Source organism: Mchenga conophoros, linkage group LG18 (genome assembly GCF_057382185.1).
Source record: "Mchenga conophoros isolate Kocher_MC1m ecotype Shallow Benthic linkage group LG18, M_conophoros_male_GT1.1, whole genome shotgun sequence".
NCBI classification, from domain to species: Eukaryota; Metazoa; Chordata; class Actinopteri; order Cichliformes; family Cichlidae; genus Mchenga; species Mchenga conophoros.
Window position 1 is genome coordinate 4,953,792 of NC_140543.1, and position 23,309 is coordinate 4,977,100.

Genomic DNA, 23,309 nt, shown 5'->3' on the forward strand with positions numbered 1-23,309 from the left:
TCAGACAAAGGGACAGAAACTCATAGCTTTCTACCAGCCCAATGACAAAACTATAAGTTGTTTTTTAACATCTACTTTTTCATCTATTTGGCAGTCACAGTGAAAAGTATAAACATTGGCACGCTTTGTCTTGTGATTCTGCTGTTCGTAAAAAATGACCATGCGCAAAGTACCAGACTTTAAGGCTTTGACTTGATGCCAATGGCCTGAGGAGGACAGTATTACCCTTGGACATGTGTAGTCTGCCGTCTACTCAATAGAAGAAGAAGAAGCGCGGAAATGGCACAACTGTCTTCAGTTTCTGGGAGAGTTTAACAATGAGAGACTGATGATGCAGAAGAAATCTCCGTGGTTAAAAACATTAAAAACAGTCGTCCAGGATGATGAGATCCGCCACTGGCTCAGACTGCTGTATATCAGCCGGAGACCCGAGATGAAGTCACGCAGCAGGTATGTAAAACTGTGATGTTCTCAATGAACTAACACAGGAACGATCTGAGCTCAGTCTGTAAGCTAACAGGCTAAAATCAGAGAGCAGCTAATCAAACAAGTGCGTCCGTTTTTTTTAAAGGTAAACTTTTAACAATAGACTTTCATGAGACACATCAAAACCAAACAGGGAGGGAAAGCTTCGGTTTTCTGCACTGTGCCACAGTTCGCTGTCTGCTTCGGTTCACGACGCCTCACTCCGGGGCTACAGACAGTTCTCTGCCGCCTGTGGTGCTCCTCACCTCCGTCTGCACCCACAGACTTCCCGAGGTGGAGGCAGGCCGGCAGGGACTTTGAGAGATGGGCTTTACTTTTAAAAATACCCCTTAATCAGGGTCTAACTCACTAAAAGATGGCCACATGTCTCTCTCCAACTTAATCTCTTTCTTTTAAGTAATTGTTTTTCATTGAAATGAAATGAATTGTTCAATAAAATGATTACATTTATAATTGAATTAAAGTTAAATGAATCAAGGTGATTTTGACTTTGCTAGTTAACAGGAAGAGAAACAAACTTACACAGGATAAAATGAAATTTGGAGCCAGCAGAAAAAGTCAGATCACAGACAAACAGAAACATTCCTCTTTGGCTAAAATAAAATGCAGATTATTGCTCATCTGCAGTTTTAATCATGGTGAATAATTTATGATTCAGCCAAGTAAGATTCTTCTGTGTGGAGGTTTTTCCCCTGTCAAAAGGCATTGACCATTACCTTCATCTAAACATGGAATTTAAGTCATGTAGTTGCCGTTGTTTGTTTTTAAAGAGGTCATAATATTTTTGTGATGGTAGAAATTTATCTTCAAAGTAATAGTTATAAAGTGAATTAATAAGACTTTCCAACAAAGAGAGGGAGTCACATGGTGCTTCTGAAACATTTGTACAAACCTCTCTCACATATGTGAGCAACATGCTCACAGTGTACAGCCCTGCTGACTGAGGCTGCACCTTTACCTGTCTAATCTTTTTCTTTTTACTTTGTTCCTCAAGTCCCACATCAACATGAAGTGTAAGGAGGAGGAAGATCTGGCTGGCCAGCAGGTCTGGAAGCAGGAGAGGAACTTCAATCTGGACCAGGAGGACACAGATCCCCCACAGATCAAAGAGGAACAGGAGGAACTCTGCATCAGTCAAGAGGGAGAACAGCTTGTAGTGAAACACGAGGATGAAGGCATCGTCGTCTGGAGCGGGGAAGAGCGGCTCAGACAGCTGCATAACATCTGGAAACCTGAGAAAGATTTACAGACCAGCGGTAAAACTGTAATCGCTTTTCTGAAGTGTTAACATTAATATTAAACCTACAGTTTGTATCAGTCAGATCTATTTAATGTGTATTCGTGAAAACATGACAGGGAGTTTTAAATGGACTGGTTCTTATATAGCGCTTTTCTACTCAATCTTGAGCACTCAAAGCGCTTTACAAAACTTGTGCATTCACCCACTCACTCCCATTCGCACAAGCACATTTTTCTTAGTGCTTTCTACCAACATTCAGACACACATTCCACAGATCAAAGAGCAACTTGAGGCAACTTGGAGTTAGTATCTTGCCCAAGGATATTTGAAATGCAGACTAGGTGAAGCCGGGAATCGAACCGATCAGTAGATGATCTGCTCTACCGCCTGAGCTACAGCCACCCCCAATAGTGAAGATTATTTTGAAAAATATCAAGATGTAGATCAGTTTCGAGATCAACTCCAAAATAGATCATCAGTCAGTCAGTAATAAGTGAGTTCTTTTTTGTTTGAAAGGTTTTTTTTACTCTTAATGTTGCTGAAAAATGTCAGAACTCAAGTTCTCATTTGCATCAGAGTGCACAAATAACTTCATTTTTACACACTTTTAATTTCACCTGCAAATGTGAGCAACATGCCCTCATTACAGACTTTAACTAAAACTTTATCTTCTCAGAAGTGTTTTTCTATAATTACATTTTTTTTATTGTTCGTTTAGACCTCCACCAGCAAACTGCCTGTAAGGAGGAGGAGTTTGTCGCCAATCAGCAGGAGAGGAACTCAAGTCTGGACCAGGAGGACCCAGATCCTCCACAGATTAAAGAGGAACAGGAGGAACTCTGCACCAGTCAGGAGCTGGAGGAGATTGTACTGAAGCAGGAGATCAATAGTTTTATGGTGACTTCTAGTTTTGAGGAAAGTGACCTCAGTGAATCAGAACCAAACGATGACCAGCTCCTTGCTCTTAACTTTCCTGAACCAGAGCTTGAGGAACAGGAAGAAAACCAGCATGTGGACTCGGGATCAACTAGAAATGCGGAGCTGAAGAAAAGGAGACGTCACAAAAACCGAACAGATAAGTCTCGGAGTGAAACTGATACAAGTAAAAAATCTGTAAGCTGTGACACTTGTGGAAAAACTTTTCAGTGTAAATCCAACCTGACGAGACACATGAGAGTTCACACAAGTGAGAAGCCACATTCTTGTAGCACCTGTGGGAAAAGATTCATTTGGAAATCAGGATTGGAAACTCACGTAAGGATCCACACAGGCGAGAAGCCATATTTTTGCATCACCTGTGGGAAAAGATTTAATAAGAAATCCGGATTTGAAAGTCACGTGAGAATCCACACAGGCGAGAAGCCATATTTCTGTAGCACATGTGGGAAAAGATTTGGTAAGAAATCAGGACTAGAAACTCATTTGAGAATCCACACCGGTGAGAAAGCGTATTCTTGCAACGTCTGTAGGAAAGAGTTTAGAGACTTGTCGACTATGAAAAGTCACAGAAGGATCCACACAGGTGAGAAACCATATATTTGTAGCTCCTGTGGGGAAAGATTCAGTTGGAAATCAGGACTGAATTTTCATCTAAGGATCCACCTGAGTGACAAACCAAATCACTGCAGCACCCGAGGTAGAAAATGACCTCATGCTCCAAGTCACGGTACATTTCCTGTCCACAGCAGTGAAGGGCACTCTATGTTGTTTGTTCCAGCCCTGACTTTATGTTTCTCTAAGTTTGATATTTTTTTTATTGGTCTTTAAAGGTGACACAAATATTTATTGAACATGGATGCTCTTTTAATATTTACCACAGAAACTTGTATTTCTTCTTCAGTATAGAAGAAAACAAACATGAAAATGAGTTTTTCATCACTTGTTCCTTGTAACAACCATGATGTGATTCCTTTTTATCAGCCAATAAATAAGTTTTGATACACAGGACTAAAGATTTAAAAAAAGTTCAAGACAAGTATACAATTTTTATTTAAATATGTTTTCTTTGTGATTTATGTTAATGAAGGTTATACTTCAGTATGGCTTTGACCTGGTTGTCCTGGTTCTTCTTAGCAACATGTTGCAAGATTTGATTAAATTTTTTGTGACTAATTTTGTGTATTGTGTAATCCCTGCTAAATAAAAGCAGTTAAATGTGCTATATTGGCTCATGATAAGTGTTTATATCATTTTGCCTAAATGCAAGTAAACTCAATGTTTGCCAACTCTGTGTGTGCAGTTTGCTTCATAAGTACAGTAACAGAACTTAAACTACATGGAGCCTATTTTGATTACATCATTACAGATGTAGATATTATTCATAGTTCATATTTCACAGTGTGCTGCAATCTTCTCCACAGACCTGCATTGCTCTCTGTTCAGACCCGTCATCTTCAAGATGTCCACTAGATGTCGTCAGAGTTCCCCCACTTTCCTCATCTATTGTGTTGCCATTACGTGAGCCTGCTTAAAACCTACAGTCCTTTACATATGGGTTCATTCAGGGTCATGTTTAGTGGGCAGGTTTAGTGCGATGAAGGAAACTCGTTTTCTTTAACTTTACCTCTCAGTAAGTAACTGGAGTAACAGACTCACTGATTCCTCCCCACCTGCTGGACATGAACCAGCTGACTGACACTTGTTTTCATTTTCTCATTCATAAAGTTGCTACCAGTTCAATTCATTTATATTTATATATAGTGCCAAAAAAACAACAGTTGCCTCAAGGTGCTTTATATTGTAAGGTAAAGAATGTAAAAACCTCCACAATTGAACAAGCTGAAAAGAGCAAATGCTTGGCAGCAGTGGCAGAAACAGGCTTTCTGTCGTAATCACTGTAAAACACTAATCACTGGTCAGTCATTTGTTGTGTTGCAATCGGTTACACTGAGGGAAAAAATTTCACAACTGGATCTCGGAGATAATGTGAATATTTGTGAAAATATGTGAAGATGAGGCTGAAATAACTCTGAGACTCTAAAACATGATGAAATGCTTACATATTGAAATGTGTGTAGTAACATGACCTACAGCTTGTTTAAGAACTCGTGATTTTTTTCCCCTGTTGGCATAAGGTGAAATCCTGCATAAAGGAGGTGACCTTTGCTCCCTGACTCAGACGTGATAAACATGACCCAAATCATTCACGTTGGTGCCAAATAATGTTTTGTTAAAGTTTAACAAGCTTTCCCAGCCTGAAACTGCCAGACAAACAAATCACCTGTTGGAGATGCTGGTTTAGCTCCCTGGGTAAAGTGGGTGACCCAGATGCTAAAGCCCAGCTATGACTCCTGCCTGAGGACTTTTAGTCTTGGTTTGCATCCAACTTTTCTGCCACAATAGTTCAATTTTCTTAATAAAACACCAAATTACAACAAGTTACCTCAAGGCAGTTTATATTGAAGGCACTTTATTTGAAGGTAAAGATCCGACAATAATACAGAGAAACAACAGGTAGAAGCAATGGAAGATTGAAAATAACGGTTGTCATTACTTTTCATTCAGTCATATATTAAGATACAGAAACACCATCTGTTGTGTGTAAAGATGAACAGTAGGGGTAGGGTGATTTTCACCAGATCAAAGCCATGGATTCACAATTATGGTTTGGTGCTGTTGAGTACCTGGATAGAAAATGCACATGTGGAATGGTAGAAAGTGTTCAGCATGCTTTGATGATCTGCTTCAACTATGCTGGGGTGAGCATTACAGACTGCTTCTTAAATTTAATAACCAAATTGCATCAATGGGGAACTATAAATTCTACATTTGGATTTCTGATTATTATTTCTGGCTGATTTTCATTAGATCGACCTGAGTAGGGCAGCGACAGATGTGTGCGGTCCAGAAGTAGAAGAAGAAGAAAGAGGAGAGCAGAAATGATGACATTCTAGGCTCGCTTTTCACCTTTGATGTACTCTTAGCAGGAAGACTTTGGTTTGGTGATGTGTTAGAGATAATTTAGTGGTTGAAGCTACTGTGGACTGACCAGATCTGCCATCAGCTCAGAGTGCTGGATATCACCGCAAACCTGAGACAAAGTCATACAGAACAGGTGTGTAAAACTGTGATGGTGTCAGTGAAATAACACTGACTCATGCAGGACTCTGATAAAAACTCAGCTTGTGGGCTAACAGACTAAAATCAAAGAATGCTTCTCTTTTTCTCTTTTGTTAAAAACTTTGAACATCCAGTGAGACACAGAGTAAAGTGACTTTCCGAGATTGTTTCTTCTTCTACAGATTCAGATAAATGATGTCATTTTGAGCCAGAAAGAACATTTCCATCATAAAGTAGAAGACTTTTATATTCTTTATTTATTTATCTGGTAAAAAGTCTCATTGACTTTAAAATGTCTTTTTCAAAAGAGATCTGGCCAAGACCAGAAGCTCCAGTTTTCTCTGCTTCTGTTTGCAGCAGAGCAAAAAGGACAGAGAGCAAGGGACGAGAGAAGACACGAGACAAAGACATGAACGGGACCAAATACTAACCAAGACAACCTAAACAACAAATACTGAATAAATTCAAGAGCGTAAGCCCTTGAATTCTGATTTAATAAAGTAAATCAGAATACTTTATTAATCCTGAAGGATTAATAAAGTATTCTGATTCTGATAACTAGGAAACATAAGATACACAGAGAACAGAATAATGATTAAACAAGACTCAAAAAACCAAACACAAAACACTGGGTCAACGGCCCAGGTACCCTAACAGCCGAGGGAAAAGATGACCTCCTATTCACATCAGTATGGTATATTTTACTCCCATATCACTACTCAAAGATCATATTTTATTGTTGTAGGTTGTGGAGGTGACACACACACAAGCTGTAGTTCAACAATGACTTCATTCCTCTATTGACCTATAAAGAGGTCTTGTTACATAAGATTAAAGCTGGAAACTGACACACATAAGCCCAAACACATTGTGTTATTGTGGACGTTGAAGTCACTGCATGTGTTTTTCATGAAGATTAAACTTTCCTGTGCTGTTGGTTCTTTGTTTAATTCTGTTGGTTCTTACTTTTTTGTTCCTAAAGTTTAAACTAAACTCTTGTTGGATACCAGGTGTTCATTTAATAAAGCTGCAGGTTCAAACTTCTAACTGCATGAAAATGTAATGTGTAATGTCATGTGTTTCTAAGTACCATCATTGATTTTGGTCATCAAATCAGCCATTACTCATTTAATTTGATGTAAATTTCCCCTAATTTGCATATTCAGATTCAGTATTCAGTACCACATGTGAAAGTGACCCAGATCAGATTTGAAAATATTGGATTTGTGCCGTTCACACTGTCATAGCATGATCGGATATAGGGTCGCATAGGGTCAAAAAAATCGGATTTAATGCGCTTTCGCCTGCAGTGTGAACGTAGCCTTAGTTAGTTCTTAGAGTTTGGTTTCTGTGTTCCCCTCTATTTAGTGTCTGTACCGTGTCTCTGTGCATTTCCTGTTTTATTGTGAAGGTCCATGTCTTATGTTAGTGTGTTCTGTTCACATTTCCCCTGTCTCGTGTAGTCAATTAGGATCAGCTGTGTCTTTGCCATTCCATGTCTCCCCCTGTGTGTATTTATACTATGTGTCCTCGTGTGCTCCTCGCCGGTTCATCTGTGTTTTTTCCTGCATCATTCTGTGTCGTCTCCCTGCATCTCCATTTTAGGTTTCAGTTCTGTGTTGTGTTAGTTTTTTCCAGTTTAGGTTTCACCTCCTGCTGGCCTCCTTCGCCCGTTCCTAGATGCCCCTGGTCTCATATCGCACTGGACTTCATCACTGGTCTCCCACCATCCTCAGGTAACAGTTATTCTGACCATCATCGATCGGTTCTCCAAAGCTGTGCATTTCATTGCTCTGCCTAAGCTCCCATCAGCTCTGAACACCAGCCAGATTCTTACACAGCATGTGTTCACGTTCTGGGTTTGGAGAGAGTTTTGCAAGGAACTAGGGGCTCAAGTCAGCTTACCATCCGGTTTCCATCTCAAACTAATGGGCAAATGGAACAGGCAAGCCACCTTGGCTTTCATACCTTGGCTCAGGCGATTAGAGGATCATCAGGGGGTCCTTTTGTCCCTCTGTGGGGGGGATACTCCCACTAGGTTTAAATCTGGGACTCCCCACCATTTGATCTTAGAACTGAAGAAGCTTCTCGGATGAGAGGTGATGAGAGGTGAAAAGTCTTCAAGCAACTTAAACAAGTCCAGACGCTTTTCTTTGCAAGCTGATTTGACTACGATGACCTGGATGACTGAGAACCTTCACAGACATAATAAACACAAAGTTTTTGTTCTATAACATTTTTCTATCATTGCTTTATTATGGATTAGGTGCAAGAGTTGTTAAAATGTATAATTAAATAATAGATGAATTCAATAGCAAACTGTGCCTCGTTCTCAGATGGACAGCAAGTGGAATGTGATAGATGAGATGAGGAGATGGAAGGAAGAAGAGAGGCAAAGAGTGATTCACAGGCAGAGCTTAGTTTATTTCCCAGTTTTGTTGCCTTATGGTTCCAAGCGCCGTGACCAATCTTTGCGTTTTATTATTATCTCATAACACTTGTTTAATCAGCTACCCTCTCTCCTGTGGACTGTTTAATCTCTACAGTCTCAGATCAACACAGCCCTGCCCTCCAGCACTATCAGCAGCAAGAGCAGAAGCAACCCCCCAAACAGCAACATTGTACCCCATCAGGTAAAAAATAGGCTACGTTTGCTTTGCATTGTGCCCACCTGATGACAGTGATGTAGTGTGATGTGATTCCATATTAGATTCTTGATGAATGTGGGTTGTTGTTCTTCAGCCTGCTTCTATGTGCCCTTTTTAACTGTGAGCACCCGCCCCTTTAAACATCTCTGCACTGCCCTGACTAAATGTATATATAAACTGTCTCTATGGTTTACAGTCTGAGTCTGACAAGCTGTCAGCTGTTCATTTCTGCTATTTGAATTGTTAAAAGAAACAAACTATTCATTTAGCAGATTAACAAAAAGAATAGAGGCATCCAGTTATTGACATTTATATTATTTAGTTAAAGGTTTGAACAAAAAACAATTAAACACAGAGCCTCTTCCTGCTTTCTGGAATGAATCGCAGCATGAAAACCCTTCCTCTTCTTCCTGCTCTCTAGCTAAGCACCTCCTGTCTGTCCATATCGTTGTGTTCCCTCCCCTTTAGATCTACATTATGAAGATGGGTGTAACCAACGTGTGTTAGAGCTGGCAGGCCCCATTCACAGCAGCAACACTTGTTGTTCAGATCAGACCAGTTTCTATATTAAGGAAGTGAAACTCACACAGTCACTGACACTGAGAGGAGAAATGGCGCAGAAAGGAGTTCAGCTGGACCGAGAAACCTTCTCTTGTTCGATCTGTTTGGATCTACTGAAGGATCCAGTGACTATTCCCTGTGGACACAGCTACTGCATGAAGTGTATTGAAAGCTTCTGGGATGAAGAGGAAAAGAAGAAAATCTACAGCTGCCCTCAGTGCCGGAGGACTTTCACAGCGAGGCCTGTCCTGGAGAAAAACACCATGTTAGCAGTTTTAGTGGAGCAGCTGAAGAAGACTGGACTCCAAGCTGCTCCTGCTGATCACTGCTATGCTGGACCTGAAGATGTGGCCTGTGATGTCTGCACTGGAAGAAAAATGAAAGCCTTCAAGTCCTGTTTAGTCTGTCTGGCATCTTACTGTGAGAAACACCTTCAGCCTCATTATGATGTTGCTCCATTAAAGAAACACAAGCTGGTGGAGCCCTCCAAGAAGCTCCAGGAGAACATCTGCTCTCGTCATGATGAGGTGATGAAGATGTTCTGCCGTACTGATCAGCAGAGTATCTGTTATCTCTGCTCTGTGGATGAACATAAAGGCCACGACACAGTCTCAGCTGCAGCAGAAAGGACTGAGAGGCAGAGAGAGCTGGAGGTGAGTCGACAAAACATCCAGCAGAGAATCCAGGACAGAGAGAAAGATGTGAAGCTGCTTCAACAGGAGGTGGAGGCCATCAATCAGTCTGCTGATCAAACAGTGGAGCACAGTGAGAAGATCTTCACTGAGCTGATCCATCTCATCCAGAAAAGAAGCTCTGATGTGAAGCAGCAGATCAGATCCCAGCAGGAAACTGAAGTGAGTCGAGTCAAAGAGCTTCAGGAGAAGCTGGAGCAGGAGATCACTGAGCTGAAGAGGAAAGATGCTGAGCTGAAGCAGCTCTCACACACAGAGGATCACATCCAGTTTCTACACAACTACCCCTCACTGTCAGCACTCAGTGAGTCTACAGACTCATCCAGCATCAATATCCGTCCTCTGAGCTACTTTGAGGATGTGACAGCAGCTGTGTCAGAGGTCAGAGATAAACTACAGGACATTCTGAGAGAGGAACGGACAAACATCTCACTGACAGTCACTGAAGTGGATGTTTTACTGTCACAACCAGAGCCAAAGACCAGAGCTGAATTCTTAAAATATTCATGTGAAATCACACTGGATCCAAACACAGCACACAAACAGCTGTTATTATCAGAGGGGAACAGAAAAGCAACATTTATGGAACAACAACAGTCTTATTCTGATCATCCAGACAGATTCACTGTATGGCAGCAGGTCCTGAGTAGAGAGAGTCTGACTGGACGTTGTTACTGGGAGGTGGAGTGGAGAGGGGGAGAAGTTTATGTAGCAGTCGCATACAAGAATATCAGCAGAAAAGGAGATGAATGTTTATTTGGATGTAATGACAAATCTTGGTCATTAGATTGTTACAACAACAGTTTTACATTTTGGTACAACAACATCCAAACTCCTGTCTCAGGTCCTCGTTCCTCCAGAGTAGGAGTGTACCTGGATCACAGAGCAGGTATTTTGTCCTTCTACAGCGTCTCTGAAACCATGACTCTCCTCCACAGAGTCCAGACCACATTCACTCAGCCGCTCTATGCTGGACTGGGGCTTTACTGTTATGGAGCCACTGCTGAGTTGATTAAAGTGAAATAGACTGAAGTCTTTCATATTGTTGTAAGTTTAAATCTGTATTTTAGTTCCCTTTTAGTTTCTCTCCATCATTATTGTGGTATTTATGTGCTGCACATAAATCAGATGTCAGTCAAACATTATGGGCAGTACCTCGACATCTTCAACATGTTGTCTTGATGTTTTTACGTTTTATAGGTGGAGCTCTTTCCTGTGTCTGTTCAGCCATGGAGACTATCAATGCTTATGGATATTTTTATTTGAAAAATTTCTCCACATGACAACATAAACTTCTCTATCTTCTAAATGTTTACTGAATATTTTTCTTAGGTATTTGTATGTTGTTGTTTCTCTTCACTGATCTTAACAGAGAAGTCTACAGACCTTCCTTTATCACACAGATTTTATTCTCATTTGTACATTTATAAAGAAAACAATTAATTACAGAGCAATAAGAAATTTTAAGAAAGTGCACTATATCATAATTTATAGTAAAGTGTATTAAAGCATCGTTAGTTAGTCACTTATTTAGTTTGGAGCTGTATCATCTGACACTGTAGAAACATTTCCTCCAGCTTCAGCACAGAATGTTAAAAACAGAACTATTAATGAGAACAAACAGTAGGAACACAGTATCAGCAAACATCATGGCTTAAAATGGAGAGTAAAAATCTAAAAAGAAATAAACAAATTAGTAAAAAGGATTTCCTGTTGACATGTTATTGGTCCTATCTTGTCTGCAGCACCTCCAGGATGCTTCTTATATGTTTCTGGTTATTTTTGCACCAATTTTAGTTTTTGTCAGTAGGAAGTTCAAGTTCAACTCAGTGTGTTTGTTTGTTTTTTTCAAACTGATGCCTGACCTTGAACACCAAACATCTGTCAATAAAGCAATGATATAAAATGCTTATATTAGTACTGAAAAACTGCATATCCACTTTACAAATATAAATAATGATATAAATCCACAGCTGAACTGGAGGAGCAGCTGATCTAGTTCACTCATGTGTTTCTGGACTAAGAGTTGGAGCAAATACCTTATGATTCAGTGATGTTTGTTTTTGTTAAATATTTTGTAGATCCAAGAGTGAGTTTGACTCATGATGATGATGTTCCGAATTAAACAAAGTTGGTCACAAATTCTTCAAAGCTGTTTATTAAGAATATATTCACTTGGACTCATGAGACAGGCTTGTGATCCAAGGGAGCCATCAACTGGACAATTACTGACATGACAACAAAAAAGCTAAGTACAGAGGGGGGAACAGAGGTGAAAATACTTGCTTTAAAGGATTGTAATGTTTCCTTTTAAAATAAGTCTCTAAGGTCAGACAAAGGAACAGAAACTCATAGCTTTCTACCAGCCCAATGACAAAACTATAAGTTGTTTTTTAACATCTACTTTTTCATCTATTTGGCAGTCACAGTGAAAAGTATAAACATTGGCACGCTTTGTCTTGTGATTCTGCTGTTCGTAAAAAATGACCATGCGCAAAGTACCAGACTTTAAGGCTTTGACTTGATGCCAATGGCCTGAGGAGGACAGTATTACCCTTGGACATGTGTAGTCTGCCGTCTACTCAATAGAAGAAGAAGAAGCGCGGAAATGGCACAACTGTCTTCAGTTTCTGGGAGAGTTTAACAATGAGAGACTGATGATGCAGAAGAAATCTCCGTGGTTAAAAACATTAAAAACAGTCGTCCAGGATGATGAGATCCGCCACTGGCTCAGACTGCTGTATATCAGCCGGAGACCCGAGATGAAGTCACGCAGCAGGTATGTAAAACTGTGATGTTCTCAATGAACTAACACAGGAACGATCTGAGCTCAGTCTGTAAGCTAACAGGCTAAAATCAGAGAGCAGCTAATCAAACAAGTGCGTCCGTTTTTTTTAAAGGTCAACTTTTAACAATAGACTTTCATGAGACACATCAAAACCAAACAGGGAGGGAAAGCTTCGGTTTTCTGCACTGTGCCACAGTTCGCTGTCTGCTTCGGTTCACGACGCCTCACTCCGGGGCTACAGACAGTTCTCTGCCGCCTGTGGTGCTCCTCACCTCCGTCTGCACCCACAGACTTCCCGAGGTGGAGGCAGGCCGGCAGGGACTTTGAGAGATGGGCTTTACTTTTAAAAATACCCCTTAATCAGGGTCTAACTCACTAAAAGATGGCCACATGTCTCTCTCCAACTTAATCTCTTTCTTTTAAGTAATTGTTTTTCATTGAAATGAAATTAATTGTTCAATAAAATGATTACATTTATAATTGAATTAAAGTTAAATGAATCAAGGTGATTTTGACTTTGCTAGTTAACAGGAAGAGAAACAAACTTACACAGGATAAAATGAAATTTGGACCCAGCAGAAAAAGTCAGATCACAGACAAACAGAAACATTCCTCTTTGGCTAAAATAAAATGCAGATTATTGCTCATCTGCAGTTTTAATCATGGTGAATAATTTATGATTCAGCCAAGTAAGATTCTTCTGTGTGGAGGTTTTTCCCCTGTCAAAAGGCATTGACCATTACCTTCATCTAAACATGGAATTTAAGTCATGTAGTTGCCGTTGTTTGTTTTTAAAGAGGTCATAATATTTTTGTGATGGTAGAAATTGATCTTCAAAGTAATAGTTATAAAGTGAATTAATAAGACTTTCCAACAAAGAGAGGGAGTCACATGGTGCTTCTGAAACATTTGTACAAACCTCTCTCACATATGTGAGCAACATGCTCACAGTGTACAGCCCTGCTGACTGAGGCTGCACCTTTACCTGTCTAATCTTTTTCTTTTTACTTTGTTCCTCAAGTCCCACATCAACATGAAGTGTAAGGAGGAGGAAGATCTGGCTGGCCAGCAGGTCTGGAAGCAGGAGAGGAACTTCAATCTGGACCAGGAGGACACAGATCCCCCACAGATCAAAGAGGAACAGGAGGAACTCTGCATCAGTCAAGAGGGAGAACAGCTTGTAGTGAAACACGAGGATGAAGGCATCGTCGTCTGGAGCGGGGAAGAGCGGCTCAGACAGCTGCATAACATCTGGAAACCTGAGAAAGATTTACAGACCAGCGGTAAAACTGTAATCGCTTTTCTGAAGTGTTAACATTAATATTAAACCTACAGTTTGTATCAGTCAGATCTATTTAATGTGTATTCGTGAAAACATGACAGGGAGTTTTAAATGGACTGGTTCTTATATAGCGCTTTTCTACTCAATCTTGAGCACTCAAAGCGCTTTACAAAACTTGTGCATTCACCCACTCACTCCCATTCGCACAAGCACATTTTTCTTAGTGCTTTCTACCAACATTCAGACACACATTCCACAGATCAAAGAGCAACTTGAGGCAACTTGGAGTTAGTATCTTGCCCAAGGATATTTGAAATGCAGACTAGGTGAAGCCGGGAATCGAACCGATCAGTAGATGATCTGCTCTACCGCCTGAGCTACAGCCACCCCCAATAGTGAAGATTATTTTGAAAAATATCAAGATGTAGATCAGTTTCGAGATCAACTCCAAAATAGATCATCAGTCAGTCAGTAATAAGTGAGTTCTTTTTTGTTTGAAAGGTTTTTTTTACTCTTAATGTTGCTGAAAAATGTCAGAACTCAAGTTCTCATTTGCATCAGAGTGCACAAATAACTTCATTTTTACACACTTTTAATTTCACCTGCAAATGTGAGCAACATGCCCTCATTACAGACTTTAACTAAAACTTTATCTTCTCAGAAGTGTTTTTCTATAATTACATTTTTTTTATTGTTCGTTTAGAAGCAATAGTGGAGAGACCGGCTGACTGCTGCAGAAGAAATCTGCTCTGAGGTTAACAGAACGTCTGATCGTCCAGTATGAGATCAACCTTCAGCAGAGACTGCTGGATATCAGCCGGAAACCCGAGATAAAGTTACGCATAACAGGTAAAACTGCGATGGTCTCAGTGGACTAACACAAGAATACAACTCATGTAGGACCTGATCAGAGCTCAGCTTGTAGGCTAACATACTGAAATCAGGGAGCGGCTAATCACACAAGTGCGTCTCTTTTTTACGGTAAACTTTTAGCATTAAACAAACCTTGAGACCGAGAGAAAGTGCCTTTATAGAAGATTTATTTAGAAGATTAAGATAAAGGAGGCAAGGAGGGAAAGCTTCTGTTTTCTGCACTGTGCCACAGTTCGCTGTCTGCTTCGGCTCTCTGACCCTCACTCCGGGGCTACAGACAGTCCTCTGCCGCCTGTGGTGCTCCTCACCTCCGTCTGCACCCACAGGCTTCCTGAGGTGGAGGCAGGCCGGCAGGGACTTTGAGAGATGGGGGTCTAACCCTACAAGACCATCGTGCCTCCCCCACCATCCTCACCTCATGTTAAAATGTATATTTTTCAACTGAATTATATTTGGGTTCAAGAAAATGATGAAGTTTTTAAAATAACTTTGTAATGTTCTAATAAACAGTCTTAACTCGAACTAAATCAGCTCAAATCTCACAGATGTCAGTGTTATTCACAAAGCATGGAAACATAGTTGTTAGTTTTGAATGCAGCCACAGCAGGCAAACTATGGCTGCATGCTCCAAAGAACAGGAGCACAGTAACTGAACACACTCTTAGCACACTTACATCTGATTTTGGGAACAGTTAACAGATCTGAACCTGATGACCTGAGAGGTTTAACTGGGTCAAAGGTCGAGAGCCAATTGAGAACTGTCCAGTTAAACCAACTAAATGATGAAACCTTTGATTTAAAATGTCATGATCAACAGTATCAAAGGCAGCAATGAGATCAAATAGAACTAAGACTGAAACTCTGAGTCCCTAATAATCTTCAGATCACTGATGACTTTAGTTGGGTTGATTCTGTGCAATGACTGGCTGTGAAACCTGACTGGTACTTATCTGCTATGGCACTGTGAGATTTTCAGTTTAATCTACAACAATGACAAACATTTACTTGCAGCGTGAAGCTGGCAGCAGCTACCTGAATGATTTGTACTCTGAACTTTCCTAATAAGAGTATCAGAGCTCGAGAGTAACTTACACTTTCATTGTTCACGTTTGTACAGTTTAAATTTCACTCACATATGAGGACATGCTCAGAGTGGACTATATTTGCTCAGATGTGTTTTCCTGTCATCACATTATTAACCTTTTTCCTCAGTGACCCTTTGTTCCTCAAGATCTCCCCCTAACATGAAGTGTGAGGAAGAGGAGGGCCTGTATGACCAGCAGGTCTCCAACCAGGAGAGGAACTCCAGTCTGGACCAGGAGGGCCCAGATCCTCCACAGATCAAAGAGGAAGAGGAGGAACTCTGCATCAGCGATGACGTAGAAAAGATTGTACTCAAACAGGAGGATGAAGGCCTCATCTGGACTGAAGAAGAGCAGCTCAGACAGCTGGATAACATCTGGAAACCTGAAATGAACTTACACAGCAGGGGTATGTAAAACCGTAATGGTCTTACCTAAAAATTAATATGACTTTAATTCATTCAATAAAGATATTTTGGAAACACATCAGAGTTCTTCAAGGCCAGTGTTTAAATAAACTCAGCTGATTGTTAGTCGAGGTTTTCTGAGAGCTTCGCTGCTTTTTATCCCCATATTTTAATCCTACTTTTAAATTTCCCCTTCTGTCTGATGTTTGTCTTATCATTTACATAAACATCTTTCCAACAGTAATTGGTGGACAAACTGTGATTGGTGCATAGAAATTTACTAACGTGTTAGAAGTGAGTGCATGAAATCTTATTTTAACAGTTTCCAGGTCTGGGTAAATGATATGATGATATTTCTGATGATATTTTGATTAAACTCTGTTGTAGAGTTGGAAATGGACAGCTGTAGACACCACTGCCGAGTAGTCATTCTTGTTATACTTCTATATTTATCTAAGACAAGTAATTTTGTCCATTTGTCACCTCAGCTTTCCCACAACAGCATGAATGTGAGGAGGAACTGGTTTTTGGGGACCAGGAGAGAAACTTCAGCCTCGACCAGGAGGATCCGGAGCTTCCACAGATAAAAGAGGAAGAGGAGGAACCTTGCACCAGTCAGGACGTAGATCAGCTTGTAGTGAAGCAGGAGACTGAAGGCATTATTATCTTCATGGTGGCTCCTACTTATGAGGAAAGTGAGCCAGAGCTGGACAGTGAACATCTCCTTTCTTCCAGCTCTCCTGAACCAGAGAGCAGAGATCAGCAAGACAACTTTCCTGTGTCAGAGAGTCAGCGTAAAACTGACACAAGTAAAAAGTTTGTGAAATGTGAGATTTGTGGAAAAACCTTTGAGTACAGATCCAAACTAACGAGACATATGAGGGTTCACACAGGTGAGAAGCCACATTCTTGCAGCACCTGCGGAAAAAGATTCAGCCTGATGATAAACTTGAAAACTCACATGAGAATCCACACAGGTGAAAAGCTTCATTCAGAGGATACAGTTACAAAGACACATGAGGATTCACACTAGTTAAAAGTGGGAGAACTGTCAGATGAAGCAGTCCACTGAGAAGCCAGATCAGAGCAGATCAGATGACCTCCTTCCTTAAAAAACTCTGTATTGTTTATTGTATGTAGGGGTGGGAGATATAGCCTCAAAATAATATTTCAAGAAACTTACATTTAAAAAAAATAATGTACATTTTATCAGCTCGGCAGGCAGCAGCATTTATATGTGTAAGTAAATGATGGATTTTCCATCTTTCTCTTCCAGTGAGCTGCTGTCACTGATGACAGCTTAGCTAATTCAAAGTGTGAAAATGTGGCCACCTCAAGGTGCTTGATATTGTAAGGTAAAGACCCAACAATAATACAATGAAAACAGAGAAAACCCAAACAGTCATATGACCCCCTATTAGCAAGCGTTTTGGCGACAGTGGGAAGGAAAAACTCCTTTTTAACAGGAAGAAACCTCCAGCAGAACCAGGCTCAGGGAGGGACCCCCATCTGCAACAAGGAAAGTTTTAAGTCTAATCTTAAAAGCTGAAGGCTCTGCCTCCCATTCTACCTTTAAATACTCTATGAACAACATTATAGTGCAATGTTAGTGACACGGCATACATGAAATATGAGCACATAAGTATCCTCAGGGGTGTTTTTCCTGGAAGTTTTAAGAAAAGTGTATTACAAGTGCTTACACTCTAGCTTAATATCCAAAATAACCTTGTAATGCGGAGCCTGCACAATTCTGTCATATAAGCAGAGGTGGAAAGTAACGAATTACATTTACTTGCGTTACTGTAATTGAGTAGTTTTTTTGTGTATTTGTACTTTTTAAAGTCATTTTTCAAGTCTGTAATTTTACTTTTACTTAAGTATATTTTTTAAAAAGTATTGTAGTTCGCTACGTTTTCAATCACACCCGTTACTGAGTAAATTAAAAAAACCATTGCACTTCGGAAATACTGCAGGGAATGATGGGTAGTAGAACAAATTGGCGCTAAGGTCACGTTAAAGATGGAGTCTGACATCGGTGTTATGGATCCAGTGAAAAAAGAAGCCCCGTCGAATTCTGCTGACCCTGAACTCGAAGAAACGGATGTGAACCCCTGGCCGTATTTAAGGGACCATTTCGGCTTCAAGTGCAAGAAAGGCAACAGCTTTATTATGCAGTGTAAGCTGTGTTTGCCCAGAGAGACCGAGTTAGCAGCTTTTAAAAATTCCACATCAAACCTGCGCAAGCATGTGGAGGTAAGTTAAATACAACTCGTACCGTTATGGTAGCAAAAAGGCTGTGTTCAAATTAATCACATTAAGTTAAGACATCTGTGAAGAACACAGATAACGTTGGTTGGTACTAGCAACTTGCTGTAATCGGGCACGTTGTTGTCCACGCAACTTACATTTTTTTTACTGGGTTGGTAAATTGCCAAAAGAAAATGTGTTTACCTACGTTTTTCCTGTTTGTTAATAATAAGAATTTATTTAAAAAAATAGTTAAATTAAAGACAGAAGCGGCTACTTTCTTACTTAACCCACATATGTTCACACTGCAGGCAAAAGAATAACAGAGCGCTCACTTACCTTAGATTAGTCAAAGACAGCTGACTTCTGTTACTTGTTAATTAGCACTTGCAACCTCCCGTTAACTAGCCTGTTACTGTCCAATAAAAAAAAACCCACGAGGTATATTGGTATAATTTACCAGCGGTAGCTATGTAATGCATTGATGTCTTATTAGGGACATCAAAAAACTTTCTCTCAAACTTAACACTGGCCTGCCTGCCTCAGCTGCCTTCGAGCGTCTCTTTAGCTGTGCTGGACTACTGTTCACTGCAAAGTGAGCAAGGATGAACTCTACTAACTCTGAAAATCAACTGCTCCTCAAAATTAACAGGAAGTTCAGAGAGTAACACTCTAGGATGGATACAAAGGAACTTTAATCTAGAGGTACAGTAGGGCAGGGCCAAGTTTAAAAAATTCAAAAACATTTTTAAAGCAGCTGCCGTTCAGTTCAGTACTTGTTCTCTTATTTGACAGTTTAGAACACATTCTCATGTGAAAGAATGATATGGTTTTGTATTGAAAACACTGTGATACCTGACGGTTTGGTTTGGTTGATTGGTTTGGTGACCATTATCCATTTTCATGTATAGACTTGCAGTTTAACTGCCACTGCACTTTAATTTGTAAAGTTTTTCTTTTCACTAAAAAAGAACTACTTTGAGATTTATATCCCACTGTCCTTTTTTGCACTACTCAGAAGCGGCTGTCCTCCTGCTGACAGAAAAGTAACTATGTAACTTTTACTCTGAGTACATTTTAAATGAGCTACTTTTTACTTTTACTTGAGTACATTTTTAGACAGGTAATTTTACTTGTACTTGAGTAAAATTTCAGCAAAGTAATAGTACTTTTACTTGAGTAAAATATTTTAGTACTCTTTCCACCTCTGCATATAAGGAAAAGAAATTCTACCTGGTTTGTTTCATCTTGGGTCGAGCTTTTTAACCTCCTGCTTTTCCACCGTGTAGCACATCAGTAATTTCCATCCACTGACTGCTCTTGCTGTTATATGAAATGTAACTCGCGAGTGCTCCAGTGATGCATGGTTGAATCATTTGTTTACCTTTGGGTCGCACATCACTGCTGCTAGTATCTCCTGCTCACGTGCCTTCACAGCCCGGTTGTACTCAAGTGTGTTTTTGCTTAAAGTGTTGTAACAGGTTTGCTTTTTTCACTTTCAGTGGGAAAAGTTTTCTTGCATATTTTGCGAACATTCAGCTACCAAACTGTGACTGGAGCCCGACATATGGCTCTGGCTGTGAGACATGACTGGGGTTGACTCATTGGGGTGAATGCAAACACATGATGTTCCTCTAAACACACTTTTTTGTAAACATTTATACCAGTATTATTGCAGATCATATGATATGTCACAGCCCTAATTCTGTTTGTTGCATATTCCATTAAAACCTGTAATGAAGATGAAACACGTATTTACATTCATTTGATGTGATATTTGTATCGTGTTGAGCTGTGGAGGTGACAAAAAAGTTGCTGAGATGTTTTATTTTTTTGTTTAGTGGAGAGGTTTTACTCCACAGAGTCAAAGCTGGAAAGAAACACACATGAGACCAAACATTTTGTGATTTAATCTTGATTTTCATGAAGACTGAATTTCAGCATGTGCTCATCCTGTTGATTCGTATGTTGGTGTTGGTTATGTGTCTTAAAAGTGAAATAAAGATTTCTTTAAAACTTCTTGTGGCTATTTTTTTAAGGCACAATCTTTACAACATGAAACAACGTCTGTGAAGCACATTTTGTACAGTGGGCAGGGAGACTTGCCCATCACTGTGGTGGTGGGGTGGATGAGATTTGCCTGCGGTCACTTAAGGCTCTGTATGTTGTGGGTCTGTCCTGGTTGTCCTGCTCAAACATTGTATGGAAGTTGAGGTCAGTGCCTTCAGACCGGCCAACTATGGTGGTAATCATGGTCCCCTGTTTTATGAAGGGAGTGTAGAGGGTATGTTTGCACTTCAGGCCTCCCTAGGAAGGTCTATATCTGTAGTCACTTTCACTGTTTTCTTATTGCTGTTTCAAATTGTTGTTTCTGTTTGTAGCCTTTTTATTGAAGGATTTTGGTTTATATTATTAATATGTGCATTTGTTGTTATTAATAATATTTGCTTCACTCTCCATTTGATGTGTTTTTGGTATGTTATACTTTTAATTGTTCTATGATTATGTTTATGTGGGGTTTATAATTATATTTAAGTTCTGGGTTTTTTTATGAATAAAAGTGACTTAACTTGTCAGAGATATGAGACTTTGGGCATTTCCCCTTCTGTCTTATTCTCAGTGTCTTGTCTCCATGTTTATTTACCTCTGTGTTGCTATCTTTGTGTCTCTGTCTCTTTCTCTTCCCCTGTTCAGTGGGATTTAAGACTTCCAACAAATAATTTCAAAGGGTCAATTAAATTTTAATAAAACCATTTTACTCAACACTGCACTCGAATTTTAGCATTTTTTTTTACTCAGTCATAAAAAGATTCATCTTAAAATATGTTTTAGATACATTTTTATTACTTTTTTCTTTCTTTCTTTTCTTGTTGTTGTCCCGTTTCGTTTTTTAGCCATCAGAATTATTGTCTGAAGGCCAAAAAAGATGCCCAACTAACTTAATTTACCAAATGGACCATCACGGCCTTGCCATATTGGTCCATTTGATCAACCTTTGTTATTATTTATTTATTTTAATTTATTTTCAGTTGTTACAGATAGGACAGACATGACTGGGGGAAAGAAAGAAAGAAAGAAAAGGGGAAGAGGGACAGTGAGAAAGGGCACTTAAAAAATATCTCCCAGGTCACCTGTTGAGAGAAGAAAATAAGAGAAAACAAGCAAAAAAGAGAGCAACATAATAACACAACACCATTGCAATAATCTAGCTAAGTGTAAATAACAGTAAATATTAAATACTGAATGTGATTGTGCAGCACGCAAGATTGACATCGCACAATGTGGTTTGAGGTAGCAGCCAAGAAAGGTGTAGCTTGTGTGTGTGAACACCTGTGTGGATGAGTGCTCGTCTATTCAAAAGGCTTCTCCATGTAACGATCTGCTAGAAGGTGTGGGGAGCCACAGCCCCGTCCCCCAGGGCATGAAGCAGGCATGGAGGAGATCCAGGCCCCAGACATCCAGAGGCCCCCAGAGTGCGAGCGCCCAAAGAGGACCACCGGAGGGGCAACCGTGCCACCTTCCTGGGAAGAGCTGAGGAGAACCCCAGATGAGGGGTCACCCAACAGCCACAGAGCAGAAGCCAGAGGGGGCTGCAGTGACGTACACGCGGGCTCTGCCGGCAGTCAGCTGTGCCAGAGTGAATCGAGCCCCCGCAAGGGGCCCGACCGAGCCACGGGCACCAGGCCCCACCAAGCAGCCGTACCGGGGAGTAAGCTGGTACAGACCTGAGCGTCCAGCCCTGGACACCAAGAACGCACCGATGTCTGAGGGCATCAGCCACCAGCAGGGAGTGTGGTGAGGGGAAATAAGCCTCCATACCTTGGAGGGCCTGAGATGTTCCAAGGGGGTGGAGTGTAAGACCCGAGCTGACATATAGACACAGACGAATAGGCGCACACAGACCTAAACATGCATTCCCACCCTCATGCACACTGTAAGGAAGAGGACTCCCTTACTGCATTTATTTATATTATATGTATAGCACTTTAGAGCACACCTTTCACTTTATTAAAAGCACCTTATCAAGCACTTTATGAGCATTGCACTTTAAGCATGGATTTGCACACAAGCAGTTTAAATATTTATTGTCTATTTATTGGGAATTTTAAAATCAGTTGGTAGCCTTATTTCAGATCCTGCACAGCTGCTCCTCGTCAAGGAATGTGGTGGTTGTCTGTCAGGAGAGAAGAATGGTGATTGAGATTGTGATTAAGGTTTACCAAGAAGGAAAACTAAGGCAAATGTGTGTGTGAAATCTAGGGATAAAAGTGGTGCAAATAAGTGTTTGTAAGTTAATGATTACTCACCTTTCTTGCCTGTGTCCTCTTCAAGGTGTTTGGGCAAATGTTTCCCCGGGGGTCCAGACACCATTTAAAGGTTCCGGGAGAGACCATTGGTAAAGAGAGTGTGGTGAATCTTTTTGTGCTTGGGTTTCTGGGTTTTTATAATATTGGGTTTGGTGTAACATTAAAGTGTGAAATATTTATTAATATGTAAATGTGAAGATGTATTTATGTATTTATTTATTCTTATTGATATATTGTATACTGTGGTGGAAGGTTGGGATTTAAGAATTTACCTGAGAGTGGAATAATGGTTAAGTCTGTGACAGCTGAACATATTTAAGGCTGCCAGTTGTCATTAGAGGATGGATTTTTTGTGCTGTGAAGAAGCTCGACAAGTTAATTGTTGTAAGGAGAGCCATAGAGCAAATAAATACTTTGTTCCACTACACTTGCCTTGGTCTGTCTCACTGTGTTTCCAGCCGCTAAGGGCTGCCCTGTTACAAGTGGTGTCAGAAGTGTGTCACTCATGCCACAGTGAGAAGATGATGACAAGAGGTGGAAGAAAGCCAGGCCAAGAGGAGCAGCCTGATGAAGGAGTTGGAGCTTCATCTGAGCTAGAGGCCATGGCAGCAACAAGCCCTGAGGACAAATTGGAGGA

The 23,309-nt window shown here is 40.4% G+C and overlaps 3 protein-coding genes across 5 annotated transcripts; all 3 read left to right on the forward strand.

Moving 5' to 3' along the window:
- The first annotated feature begins 2,448 nt into the window (after nt 1-2,448).
- On the forward strand, nt 2,449-3,951 carry LOC146552990 (uncharacterized). Its single transcript, XM_085255563.1, has one exon. The coding sequence runs from the start codon at nt 2,621-2,623 to the stop codon at nt 3,371-3,373; it is 753 nt and encodes a 250-aa protein (XP_085111689.1). The 5' UTR covers nt 2,449-2,620; the 3' UTR covers nt 3,374-3,951.
- Nucleotides 3,952-7,280: 3,329 nt separating this feature from the next.
- On the forward strand, nt 7,281-11,389 carry LOC146552991 (tripartite motif-containing protein 16-like). Of its 3 annotated transcripts, XM_085255410.1 has the most exons (3): nt 7,281-7,521; nt 8,332-8,418; nt 8,902-11,389. In XM_085255410.1, the coding sequence occupies exons 1-3, from the start codon at nt 7,281-7,283 to the stop codon at nt 10,710-10,712; spliced, it is 2,139 nt and encodes a 712-aa protein (XP_085111536.1). In that variant the 3' UTR covers nt 10,713-11,389. The 3 variants fall into 3 exon arrangements, with proteins under 3 accessions (XP_085111536.1, XP_085111537.1, XP_085111538.1); XM_085255411.1 differs by lacking the exon at nt 8,332-8,418; XM_085255412.1 differs by lacking the exons at nt 7,281-7,521; nt 8,332-8,418 and having other exon boundaries at nt 9,043-9,154; nt 9,221-11,389.
- Nucleotides 11,390-14,463: 3,074 nt separating this feature from the next.
- On the forward strand, nt 14,464-20,824 carry LOC146552992 (uncharacterized). Its single transcript, XM_085255547.1, has 3 exons — nt 14,464-14,605; nt 15,842-16,120; nt 16,607-20,824. Exons 2-3 carry the CDS (start codon nt 15,874-15,876, stop codon nt 17,149-17,151), a joined length of 792 nt encoding a protein of 263 aa, XP_085111673.1. The 5' UTR covers nt 14,464-14,605; nt 15,842-15,873; the 3' UTR covers nt 17,152-20,824.
- Nucleotides 20,825-23,309: the final 2,485 nt, after the last annotated feature.